The sequence below is a fragment of the Nerophis lumbriciformis genome, linkage group LG21 (genome assembly GCF_033978685.3).
Source record: "Nerophis lumbriciformis linkage group LG21, RoL_Nlum_v2.1, whole genome shotgun sequence".
Classification (NCBI taxonomy): Eukaryota; Metazoa; Chordata; class Actinopteri; order Syngnathiformes; family Syngnathidae; genus Nerophis; species Nerophis lumbriciformis.
This window is the reverse complement of record NC_084568.2, coordinates 6,457,361-6,470,417: the sequence shown is the minus strand read 5'-3', so window position 1 is coordinate 6,470,417 and position 13,057 is coordinate 6,457,361. Positions and strand designations below refer to the sequence as shown.

At 38.4% G+C, this 13,057-nt stretch overlaps 1 protein-coding gene across 1 annotated transcript in view; it reads right to left on the bottom strand.

Annotated features, from left to right (window-relative positions):
- Window positions 1-264: 264 nt before the first annotated feature.
- tfap2e (transcription factor AP-2 epsilon) overlaps window positions 265-13,057 on the bottom strand; it is a 38,480-nt gene continuing 25,687 nt past the window's right edge. The window contains exons 7-8 of the mRNA XM_061983162.1: window positions 5,872-6,010; window positions 265-1,198 (exon numbers count right to left, since the gene is read on the bottom strand). Of these exons, the coding sequence (XP_061839146.1) occupies window positions 934-1,198; window positions 5,872-6,010 (404 nt within the window). The 3' untranslated portion in view covers window positions 265-933. The remainder of the gene's footprint in view (window positions 1,199-5,871; window positions 6,011-13,057) is intronic.

Here is a 13,057-nt window from a genome sequence, read left to right as displayed (position 1 = left end):
TTCACCATAAAAACAGCAGTACTGTTTTTCCATTTAAATTTTGAGGTGAAATTATTGCAATTTACCCAATTTTTTTTAACATTTTAGTTTAAAAAAGAAAATCTACTAATAAAATGTATAAACAATTGTGTAATACTAGTATTCACTGTTAGACGCGGCCCTCTGGGGCCAAACATAAGTGCAGAGGCACTCGTAAATATTGTCATTATTGGGACAAATAAAAATAAAAATAAATAACGGCATTAAACCTTAAAACAGCCATAAAACACGTCCGTTCTTACTTTTTTAATAATATATTACATTTATGCTGTAATACAATAATAACAACAGTAATAACATGAATAATAATAATAAACATACACAGAAAGTACAAAATGATTTGCTCGTATTCTTAACTTCACCCTGGTTCTGTGCATGTGTATGAGTCCGAGGAATAGTCTCACCTGACTACAATAAAAAATGCGATATTTTTGTATTTTGTCACTAAAAAGGATGAAATGTATGATTTATTAGCTTATGGGAACAAAAAGCGCTCCCAGGATGCTTTTCAGCATTTGGGTTTGGCCTTCCTCTAATTCATACACATGCTCGGATGCAGGGGCCGCATTCATTCCAATGGGGGGCATGTGCCGCCAGAACACCTGCTCCTTCCCCGCTCGCCTCCGTCCACGAAGGACACATGCAGCTCCGCTCCTCACCGGCGCCCCGCCAAGAACTACAAGTAGAGGTCTCCGGGACCTAAGTTGCCTCGGATATGGCTTTCGCACGCCTCCAAAATGTTCCAAGATCCTTTCCATTGGAAGCTTCAAAATACTGCTGGTCCCGATGGTGCTACTTGCGAGGAGAGGTCCGTTTGAAGAGAGGTGTTTGTGGACACACATGACAGTACAGCTACCTCAGGAGAGAGTATCCACAGAGGAGTTTGTCCCGCGTCTATTTGCGGTGGTGCTTCATCTCCTTGTCGTGGTGGCTCTTCCCGCCCCCGTCCCCCTTGTCCAGCATTTTGATGGCCTCCATCAGGTAGCTCTGGAAGGCGGAGAGCGCGGCGCAGATGGCCGGGGTGCCGAAGCCGTGGGTGAGCAGGCTGAAGTGGGTGAGGCTCCCCTGGAGGCTGGGCTCCAGGCAGGGGGTGGGTCGGCTGCCCCCGAGCGGAGAGCGGTCCTGGGACATGAGGTCCACAAACTCCTTGCAGATCTCCCTTGAAAGGAAGGGGAGGAGTCAGACGGATGTTTCGGGAACTTAAATATACGCGTGGCATTGAAAACTGTGGCTGTAGGAAACCTCCCGATTATTTTTTAAACATGATTATCATTTAAATTATATAATTCATTGTATTTATACGTATTGCACATTGTTTTCTGCGTGTAAAAGTGCAATCGTTTTTTTGGGGGCGGTACAGCTCGGTTGGTAGAGTGGCCGTGCCAGCAACTTGAGGGTTGCAGGTTCGATCCCCGCTTCCGCCATCCTCGTCACTGCTGTTGTGTCCTTGGGCAAGACACTTTACCCACCTGCTCCCAGTGCCACCCACACTGGTTTAAATGTAACTTAGATATTGGCTTTCACTATGTAAAGCGCTTTGAGTCACTAGAGAAAAGCGCTATATAAATATAATTCACTTCACTTTAATTTACGAGCATTAAGTTGTTTTGTAAAGTTGCAGTGGACTTTGGTGTTTGGCACAATAAGGCTATGTTTGAATTTTGTGGGAATAGATAGCCCTATTTTGGAAAACACAAATTTCCATTGCAGAGGACGCTAAAAAAAAAAAATAGCACTATTATGTAAAACGTAAATGTCCACTGCAGTGGACGCTGAAAAAAAACCCAGCAGTGATCTGTAAAACACAAATGTCCATTGCAGAGGACACTTAAAAATAGCACTATTATGTAAAACACAGATGTCCACTGCAGAGGACGCTAAAAAAAAAGCATTATTATGTAACGTAAATGTCCACTGCAGTGGACGCTGAGAAAACCCCCCAGCCGTGATCTGTAAAACCTAAATGTCCATTGCAGAGGACGCTTAAAAATAGCACTATTATGTAAAATACAGATGTCCACTGCAGTGGACACACAAAAAATTGCACTATTATGTAAAACACAGATGTCCACTGCAGTGGACGCTTAAAAAAAAAAAAATAGCACTATTATGTAAAATGTAAATGTCCACTGCAGTGGACGCTGAAAAAAAACCCAGCAGTGATCTGTAAAACACAAATGTCCATTGCAGAGGACGCTTAAAAATAGCACTATTATGTAAAACAAAGATGTCCACTGCAGAGGACGCTAAAAAAAATTAGCATTATTATGTAACGTAAATGTCCACTGCAGTGGACGCTGAAAAAAACCCCCACCAGTGATCTGTAAAACACAAATGTCCATTGCAGAGGACGCTTACAAATAGCACTATTATATAAAACACAGATGTCCACTGCAGAGGACGGTAAAAAAATTTTAGCATTATTATGTAACGTAAATGTCCACTGCAGTGGATGCTGAAAAAAAAAACAGCTGTGATTTGTAAAACCTAAATGTCCATTGCAGAGGACGTTTACAAATAGCACTATTATGTAAAACACAGATGTCCACTGCCGAGGATGCTAAAAAAAAAATAAAAAAAAATAGCACTATTATGTAAAACACAGATGAACACTGCAGTGAATGCTAAAAAAAAATAGCCGTGATCTGTAAAAAACAGATGTCCATTGCAGAGGACGCTAAAAAATAGCACTATTATGTAAAACGCAGATGTCCACTGCAGAGGACGCAAAAAAAAAAGATAGCATTATTATGTAAAACGTAAATGTCCACTGCAGTGGACGCTGAGGGAAAAAAAACAGCCGTGATCTGTAAAACTTAAATGTCCATTGCAGAGGACGCTTAAAAATAGCACTATTATGTAAAATACAGATGTCCACTGCAGTGGACACACAAAAAATTGCACTATTATGTAAAACACAGATGTCCACTGCAGAGGACGCAAAAAAAAAAAAAAATTGCACTATTATGTAAAACACAAATGTCCATTGCAGAGGACGCTTAAAAATAGCACTATTATATAAAACACAGATGTCCACTGCAGAGGACGCTAAAAAAAATTTAGCATTATTATGTAACGTAAATGTCCACTGCAGTGGATGCTGAAAAAAAAAACAGCTGTGATTTGTAAAACCTAAATGTCCATTGCAGAGGATGTTTACAAATAGCACTATTATGTAAAACACACATGTCCACTGCTGAGGACGCTAAAAAAAAAAGATAGCATTATTATGTAAAACGTAAATGTCCACTGCAGTGGACGCTGAGAAAAAAAAACAGCCGTGATCTGTAAAACCTAAATGTCCATTGCAGGGGACGCTTAAAAATTGCACTATTATGTAAAACACAGATGTCCACTGCAGTGGACGCTGAGAAAAAAATAGCTGTAATCTGTGAAACATAAATGTCCATTGCAGAGGACGCTAAAGAAATAGCACTTTTATGTAAAACACAGATGTCCACTGCAGAGGACGCTAAAAAAAATATCACTGTTATGTAAAACACAGATGTCCACTGCAGTGGACGCTAAAAAAAATATCACTGTTATGTAAAACACAGATGTCCACTGCAGAGGACGCTAAAAAAAATATCACTATTATGCAAAACACATATGTCCACTGCAGAGGACGCTAAAAAAAATAGCACTATTATGTAAAATGCAGATGTCCACCGCAGGGGACGCTAAAGAAATATCACTATTATGTAAAATGTAGCGGTCCACTGCAGAGGACGCTAAAAAAATATCACTATTATGTAAAACACAGATGTCCACTGCAGTGGATGTTAAAAAAAAATAAAAAATAGCCGTGATCTGTAAAACACAGATGTCCACTACAGTGGACGCTGAGAAAAAAATAGCCGTAATCTGTGAAACATAAATGTCCATTGCAGAGGACGCTAAAAAAATAGCACTATTATGTAAAACACAGATGTCCACTGCAGTGGACGCTAAAAAAAATAGCACTGTTATGGAAAACACAGATGTCCACTGCAGAGGACACTAAAAAAAATATCACTATTATGCAAAACACAGATGTCCACTGCAGAGGACGCTAAAAAAAATAGCACTATTATGTAAAGCACAGATGTCCATTGCAGAGGACGCTAAAAAAATAGCACTATAATGTAAAACGCAGATGTGCACTGCAGTGGACGCTAACAAAAAATAGCACTATTATGTAAAACAGATGTCCACTGCAGTGGATGCTGAGAAAAAAATAGCAATAGTCTGTAAAACACAAATGTCCACTGCAGTGGATGCTGAAAAAAATAGCACTATTATGTAAAACACAGATGTCCACTGCAGAGGACGCTAAAAAATAAATAGCCGTAATCTGTAAAACACAAATGTCCACTACAGAGGACGCAAAAAAATAGCACTAATACGCAAAACACACAGATATCCACTGAGGTGGATGCCAAAAAATCTTTTTTTACATATTCGGCAAAATACAAATGTCCACTGCAGAGGAAGCTAAAAAAAAAATAGCACAAATACGCAAAACACAGCTTTCCACTAAGGTGGATGCCAACATTTTTTCTACATATACTGCAAAACACAAATGTCCACTGCAGTGGACGCTGGTTGTCAGGAGGATACAGCAACTTTATTTGTATAATGTGGCATTTTATTTTTATTTTGGAGGAACAAATAGCCCTATTCTGTAAAACACACATTTCCACTGTAGTGGACACCAAACCAAGTAGCCTTATTCTGCCAAACACAAATGTCCACTGCAGTGGACGCTGGATGTCAGGAGGATACAACAACTTTATTTGCATAATGTGGCTTTTTTTTTTTTATTATTTTGGAGGAACAAAGAGCCCTATTATGTAAAACACACATTTCCACTGTAGTGGACACCAAACCAAGTAGCCTTATTCTGCCAAACACAAATGTCCACTGCAGTGGACGCTGGTTTTCGGGCAAACAACTTTATTTGCGTAATAGGGCTTTTTATTTTTATTTTGGGAGAACAAATAGCCCTATTCTGCAAAACGCAAATGTCCACAGATTTATTTGCATAATGTGGTGAGAATATTTGTATTTTATTTATAAAAATTTTTTGGGGAGGAACAGATAGTCCTATTATGTAAACACGAATTGCCATTGTAGTGGACACTCGCAAAAAACAGCCCTCGTCTGCAAAACATTAATGTCCATTGCAGTAGACACTGGTTGTCAGTCGAATTCAACAACTGTATTCGAATGAAGGGTTTATTGTTAATTTGGGGGGCACAATCAGCCATATTAGATAAACACAAATGTCCACTGCAGTGGACGCTAAAAAAAAATCCCTATTCTGCCAAACACGAATATTCACTGCAGTTGTCAGGAAAATATAACAACTTGATTTGCATGATTGGACTGTCTTATATTTTGGGGAAACAATCAGCCCCTTTTATGCAAAACAAAAACGTCTACTGCAGCGGATGCAAAAACAAAAAATAGTCCTCTTGTGAAAAACACAAATGTCCACTACAATGGATGCTAAAAAAATACATCTATTCTGCAAAACACAAAATTTCCACTGCATTGGATGCTGGTTTCAACAACTTTGCATAACAGGGATACTGTTTAAGATTTTTGGGGGGGAAATAGCCCTATTATGCAAAACACAAATGTCCACTGTAGAGGACAGATCATTTTGGGGAAATAACAGCTTCTCTTCAAACATCCGTCTTTTTGTGAATTACCTAACTGATGACCATTTACAATATTTTAAAAATAATTTAAAAATCCCTATCTTTAATATTTTTCTCTTTCTTCCAATAATAATGTTCTGATATTATGTGTTCCTAAAATGATGAGAGCTAAGTGGTGCAAACTCACTTGGTGGCGAGCAGCATGCTGCGTCGTGTGGGCAGCTGGTCGGGCTCGCTCTGCCTGCACAGGTACTCTGCGGCGGCTCTGGCCGGGAACTCAGTCTCACACACGTACCCGAAATCTCTGGCCAGATGGACCGCCTCGCCTGGAGGGTGGAGCAGAGGACACATTGGTTACTTAGCACGGCGGGACGTGTCCTCCTGAGGACCAGCGTCCACTGCAGTGGACGTTTGTTTTGGGTCTATTTCTTTTGTCAGAGATACAAAACCCATGTCCACTGTAGTGGAAGCTTGTTTTTAGGAGGATGTTTCTTTTTTCAGAGATACAAAACAGATCACAAATGTCCACTGCAGTGGACGTTTATTTTTGGTCTACAAACGTGTATTTCTTTTGTCAGAAATACAAAACAGATCACAAATGTCCACTCCAGTGGACGTTTATTTCTGGTCTATTTGTTTTGTCAGAGATACGAACCAGTTCACAAATGTCCACTGCAGTGGACGTTTATTTTTGGTCTACAAACGTGTATTTCTTTTGTCAGAAATACAAAACAGATCACAAATGTCCACTCCAGTGGACGTTTATTTCTGGTCTATTTGTTTTGTCAGAGATACGAACCAGTTCACAAATGTCCACTGCAGTGGACGTTTATTTTTGGTCTACAAACGTGTATTTCTTTTGTCAGAAATACAAAACAGATCACAAATGTCCACTCCAGTGGACGTTTATTTCTGGTCTATTTGTTTTGTCAGAGATACGAACCAGTTCACAAATGTCCACTGCAGTGGACGTTTATTTTTGGTCTACAAACGTGTATTTCTTTTGTCAGAAATACAAAACAGATCACAAATGTCCACTCCAGTGGACGTTTATTTCTGGTCTATTTGTTTTGTCAGAGATACGAACCAGTTCACAAATGTCCACTGCAGTGGACGTTTATTTTTGGTCTACAAACGTGTATTTCTTTTGTCAGAAATACAAAACAGATCACAAATGTCCACTCCAGTGGACGTTTATTTCTGGTCTATTTGTTTTGTCAGAGATACGAACCAGTTCACAAATGTCCACTGCAGTGGACGTTTATTTTTGGTCTACAAACGTGTATTTCTTTTGTCAGAAATACAAAACAGATCACAAATGTCCACTCCAGTGGACGTTTATTTCTGGTCTATTTGTTTTGTCAGAGATACGAACCAGTTCACAAATGTCCACTGCAGTGGACGTTTATTTTTGGTCTACAAACGTGTATTTCTTTTGTCAGAAATACAAAACAGATCACAAATGTCCACTCCAGTGGACGTTTATTTCTGGTCTATTTGTTTTGTCAGAGATACGAACCAGTTCACAAATGTCCACTGCAGTGGACGTTTATTTTTGGTCTACAAACGTGTATTTCTTTTGTCAGAAATACAAAACAGATCACAAATGTCCACTCCAGTGGACGTTTATTTCTGGTCTATTTGTTTTGTCAGAGATACGAACCAGTTCACAAATGTCCACTGCAGTGGACGTTTATTTTTGGTCTACAAACGTGTATTTCTTTTGTCAGAAATACAAAACAGATCACAAATGTCCACTCCAGTGGACGTTTATTTCTGGTCTATTTGTTTTGTCAGAGATACGAACCAGTTCACAAATGTCCACTGCAGTGGACGTTTATTTTTGGTCTACAAACGTGTATTTCTTTTGTCAGAAATACAAAACAGATCACAAATGTCCACTCCAGTGGACGTTTATTTCTGGTCTATTTGTTTTGTCAGAGATACGAACCAGTTCACAAATGTCCACTGCAGTGGACGTTTATTTTTGGTCTACAAACGTGTATTTCTTTTGTCAGAAATACAAAACAGATCACAAATGTCCACTCCAGTGGACGTTTATTTCTGGTCTATTTGTTTTGTCAGAGATACGAACCAGTTCACAAATGTCCACTGCAGTGGACGTTTATTTTTGGTCTACAAACGTGTATTTCTTTTGTCAGAAATACAAAACAGATCACAAATGTCCACTCCAGTGGACGTTTATTTCTGGTCTATTTGTTTTGTCAGAGATACGAACCAGTTCACAAATGTCCACTGCAGTGGACGTTTATTTTTGGTCTACAAACGTGTATTTCTTTTGTCAGAAATACAAAACAGATCACAAATGTCCACTCCAGTGGACGTTTATTTCTGGTCTATTTGTTTTGTCAGAGATACGAACCAGTTCACAAATGTCCACTGCAGTGGACGTTTATTTTTGGTCTACAAACGTGTATTTCTTTTGTCAGAAATACAAAACAGATCACAAATGTCCACCCCAGTGGACGTTTATTTCTGGTCTATTTGTTTTGTCAGAGATACGAACCAGTTCACAAATGTCCACTGCAGTGGACGTTTATTTTTGGTCTACAAACGTGTATTTCTTTTGTCAGAAATACAAAACAGATCACAAATGTCCACTCCAGTGGACGTTTATTTCTGGTCTATTTGTTTTGTCAGAGATACGAACCAGTTCACAAATGTCCACTGCAGTGGACGTTTATTTTTGGTCTACAAACGTGTATTTCTTTTGTCAGAAATACAAAACAGATCACAAATGTCCACTGCAGTGGAAGTTTATTTCTGGTCTATTTGTTTTGTCAGAGATACGAACCAGTTCACAAATGTCCACTGCAGTGGACGTTTATTTTTGGTCTACAAACGTGTATTTCTTTTGTCAGAAATACAAAACAGATCACAAATGTCCACTCCAGTGGACGTTTATTTCTGGTCTATTTGTTTTGTCAGAGATACGAACCAGTTCACAAATGTCCACTGCAGTGGACGTTTATTTTTGGTCTACAAACGTGTATTTCTTTTGTCAGAAATACAAAACAGATCACAAATGTCCACTCCAGTGGACGTTTATTTCTGGTCTATTTGTTTTGTCAGAGATATGAACCAGTTCATAAATGTCCACTACAGTGCACGTTTTTTTGGGTCCATTTTTTTTTTTTCAGATACAAAACAGAGCATAAATGTCCACTACATTGGATGTTTTTTGGGTCTATTTCTTTTGTCAGAGATACAAAACGATTCACAAATGTCCACTGCAGTGGACACTTCTTTTTGGTCTATTTCTCATGTCAGAAATACAAAACAGAACACTAATGTCCACTGCAGAGGACGCTTTTTTTTGGTCTATTTCTTTTGTCAGAAATACAAAACAGAACACTAATATCCACTGCAGTGGACGTTTGTTTTTGGTCAGAGATACAAAACAATTCACAAATGTCCACTGCAGTGGACACTTGTTTTCGGTCCATTTTTTTTGTCAGAAATACCAAACAGATCACTAATGTCCACTCAGTGGACATTTATATTTGGTCAATTTGTTTTGTCAGAAATACAAAACAACACTAATGTCAACTCCAATGGACGTTTATATTTGGTCAATTTGTTTTGTCAGAAATACAAAACAGAACACTAATGTCCACTGCAGTGGGCACTTGTTTTTGGTTAAAAAAAAAATTGGTCAGAAATACAAAACAGATCACACATGTCTACTCCAGTGGACATTTATTTTTGGTGAATTTGTTTTGTCAGAAATACAAAACAGAACACTAATGTCCACTGCAGTGGACACTTGTTTTTGGTCTATTTCTTTTGTCAGAAATACAAAACAGAACACTAATGTCCACTGCAGTGGAAACTTGTTTTTTGGTCTATTTCTTTTGTCAGAAATACAAAACAGAACACTAATGTCCACTCCATTGGACGTTTATTTTTGGTCTATTTCTTTTGTCAGAAATACAAAACAGATCACAAATGTCCACTCCAGTAAACGCTTGTTTTTGGTGTATTTCTTTTGTCAGAAATACAAAACAGATCACACATGTCCACTGCAGTGGATGTTTGATTTTGGGGTCTATTTCTTTTTTCAGAAATATAAAGCAGATCACAAATGTCCACTGCAGTGGACGCTTGTTTTGGGTCTGTTTCTTGTGTCAGAAATACAAAACAGAACACTAATGTCCACTGCAGTGGACGCTTGTTTTTAGGAGGATATTGCCTTTTTCAGGGATACAAAAACAGATCATAAATGTCCACTGTAGTGGACATTTGTTTTTGGTCTATTTGTTTTGTCAGAGATACAAAACAGAACACTAATGTCCACCCCGGTGGACATTTATTTTAGGTGTATTTGTTATGTCAGAGATACAAAACAGATCACTAATGTCCACTCCAGTGGACGTTTGTTTTTGGTCTATTTATTGTGTCAGAGATACAAAACAGATCACACATGTCCACTGCAGTATACGGGTTTTTTTCGGTCTATTTCTTTTTTCAGAGGTATAAAGCCAATCACAAATGTCCACTGCAGTGGACGTTTCTTTTTGGCCTATTTGTTTTGTAGGAGATACAAAACAGATGACAAATGTCCACTGCAGTGTACGTTTTTTTGGGGTGTATTTCTTTCGTCAGAGCTATAAAGCAGATCACAAATGTCCACTGCAGTGGACGTTTATTTTTGGTCTATTTCTTCTGTCAGAAATACAAAACAGATCACCTATGTCCACTGCAGTGTAAGTTTTTTTTTCTGGTCTATTTCTTTTTTCAGAGATATAAAGCAGATCACAAATGTCCACTGCAGTGGACGCTTGTTTTTGGTCTATTTCTTTTGTCAGAAAAACTAAACAGATCACAAATGTCCACTCCAGTGGACGTTTTTTTTGGTGGAGCTGTATTTCTTTCATCAGAGATACAAAACAGATCACCTATGTCCACTGCAGTGTAAGTTTTTTTTTCTGGTCTATTTCTTTTTTCAGAGATATAAAGCCGATCACACATGTCCACTGCAGTGGACGTTTGTTTTTGGCCTATTTGTTTTGTAGGAGATACAAAACAGATGACAAATGTCCACTGCAGTGTACGTTTTTTTTTGGGGTGTATTTCTTTCGTCAGAGCTATAAAGCAGATCACAAATGTCCACTGCAGTGGACGTTTATTTTTGGTCTATTTCTTGTGTCAGAAATACAAAACATATCACAAATGTCCACTGCAGTGGACGTTTTTTGTTTTTTTCGGGGGGCGAGGGGTTATTTCGTTTGTCAGAGATATAAAGCAGATCACAAATGTCCACTGCAGTGGACGTTTTTTGTTTTTTTTCGGGAGAGGGGTATTTCGTTTGTCAGAGATATAAAGCAGATCACAAATGTCCACTGCAGTGGACGTTTGTTTTGGGCCAATTTGTTTTATAGGAGATACAAAACAGATGACAAATGTCCACTGCAGTGTACGTTTTTGTTGGGGTGTATTTCTTTCGTCAGAGATGTAAAGCAGATCACACATGTCCACTGCAGTGGACGTTTCTTTTCAGTCTATTTCTTTTTTCAGAGATATAAAGCCAATCACAAATGTCCACTGCAGTGGACGTTTGTTTTTGGCCTATTTGTTTTGTAGGAGATACAAAACAGATGACAAATGTCCACTGCAGTGTACGTTTTTTTGGGGTGTATTTCTTTCGTCAGAGCTATAAAGCAGATCACAAATGTCCACTGCAGTGGACGTTTATTTTTGGTCTATTTCTTCTGTCAGAAATACAAAACAGATCACCTATGTCCACTGCAGTGTAAGTTTTTTTTTCTGGTCTATTTCTTTTTTCAGAGATATAAAGCAGATCACAAATGTCCACTGCAGTGGACGCTTGTTTTTGGTCTATTTCTTTTGTCAGAAAAACTAAACAGATCACAAATGTCCACTCCAGTGGACGTTTTTTTTAGTGGAGCTGTATTTCTTTCATCAGAGATACAAAACAGATCACCTATGTCCACTGCAGTGTACGTTTTTTTTTCTGGTCTATTTCTTTTTTCAGAGATATAAAGCCGATCACACATGTCCACTGCAGTGGACATTTGTTTTTGGCCTATTTGTTTTGTAGGAGATACAAAACAGATGACAAATGTCCACTGCAGTGTACGGTTTTTTTTGGGGTGTATTTCTTTTGTCAAAGATATAAAGCAGATCACAAATGTCCACTGCAGTGGACGTTTATTTTTGGTCTATTTCTTGTGTCAGAAATACAAAACATATCACAAATGTTCACTGCAGTGGACGTTTGTTTTTGGCCTATTTGTTTTTTAGGAGATACAAAACAGATGACAAATGTCCACTGCAGCGTATGTGTTTTTTGGGGTGTATTTCTTTCGTCAGAGATATAAAGCAGATCACACATGTCCACTGCAGTGGACGTTTGTTTTTGGTCTATTTGTTATGTCCAAGATACAAAACCGATCACACATGTCCACTGCAGTGTACGTTTCTTTTCGGTCTATTTCTTTTTTTCAGAGATAAAAAGGTATAAAACGGATGTATGGGATGGATAAAGCAGATCACAAATGTCCACTGCAGTGGACGTTTGTTTTTGGCCTATTTGTTTTGTAGGAGATACGAAACAGATGACAAATGTCCACTGCAGTGTACGTGTTTTTTGGGGTGTATTTCTTTCGTCAGAGATATAAAGCAGATCACACATGTCCACTGCAGTGGACGTTTTTGTTGGGGTGTATTTCTTTCGTCAGAGATATAAAGCAGATCACAAATGTCCACTGCAGTGGACGCTTGTTTTTGGTCTATTTCTTTTGTCAGAAAAACTAAACAGATCACAAATGTCCACTCCAGTGGACGTTTTTTTTTGGTGGAGCTGTATTTCTTTCATCAGAGATACAAAACAGATCACCTATGTCCACTGCAGTGTACGTTTTTTTTTCTGGTCTATTTCTTTTTTCAGAGATATAAAGCCGATCACACATGTCCACTGCAGTGGACGTTTGTTTTTGGCCTATTTGTTTTGTAGGAGATACAAAACAGATGACAAATGTCCACTGCAGTGTACGTTTTTTTTTGGGGTGTATTTCTTTCGTCAAAGATATAAAGCAGATCACAAATGTCCACTGCAGTGGACATTTGTTTTTAGTCTATTTGTTGTGTCCGAGATACAAAACAGATCACACATGTCCACTGCAGTGTACGTTTTTTTTTCGGTCTATTTCTTTTTTTCAGAGATATAAAGGTAGAAAATGGATGGATAGGATGGATAAAGCAGATCAGAAATGTCCACTGCAGTGGACGTTTGTTTTTGGCCTATTTGTTTTGTAGGAGATACAAAACAGATGACAAATGTCCACTGCAGTGTACGTTTTTTTTGGGGTGTATTTCTTTCATCAAAGATA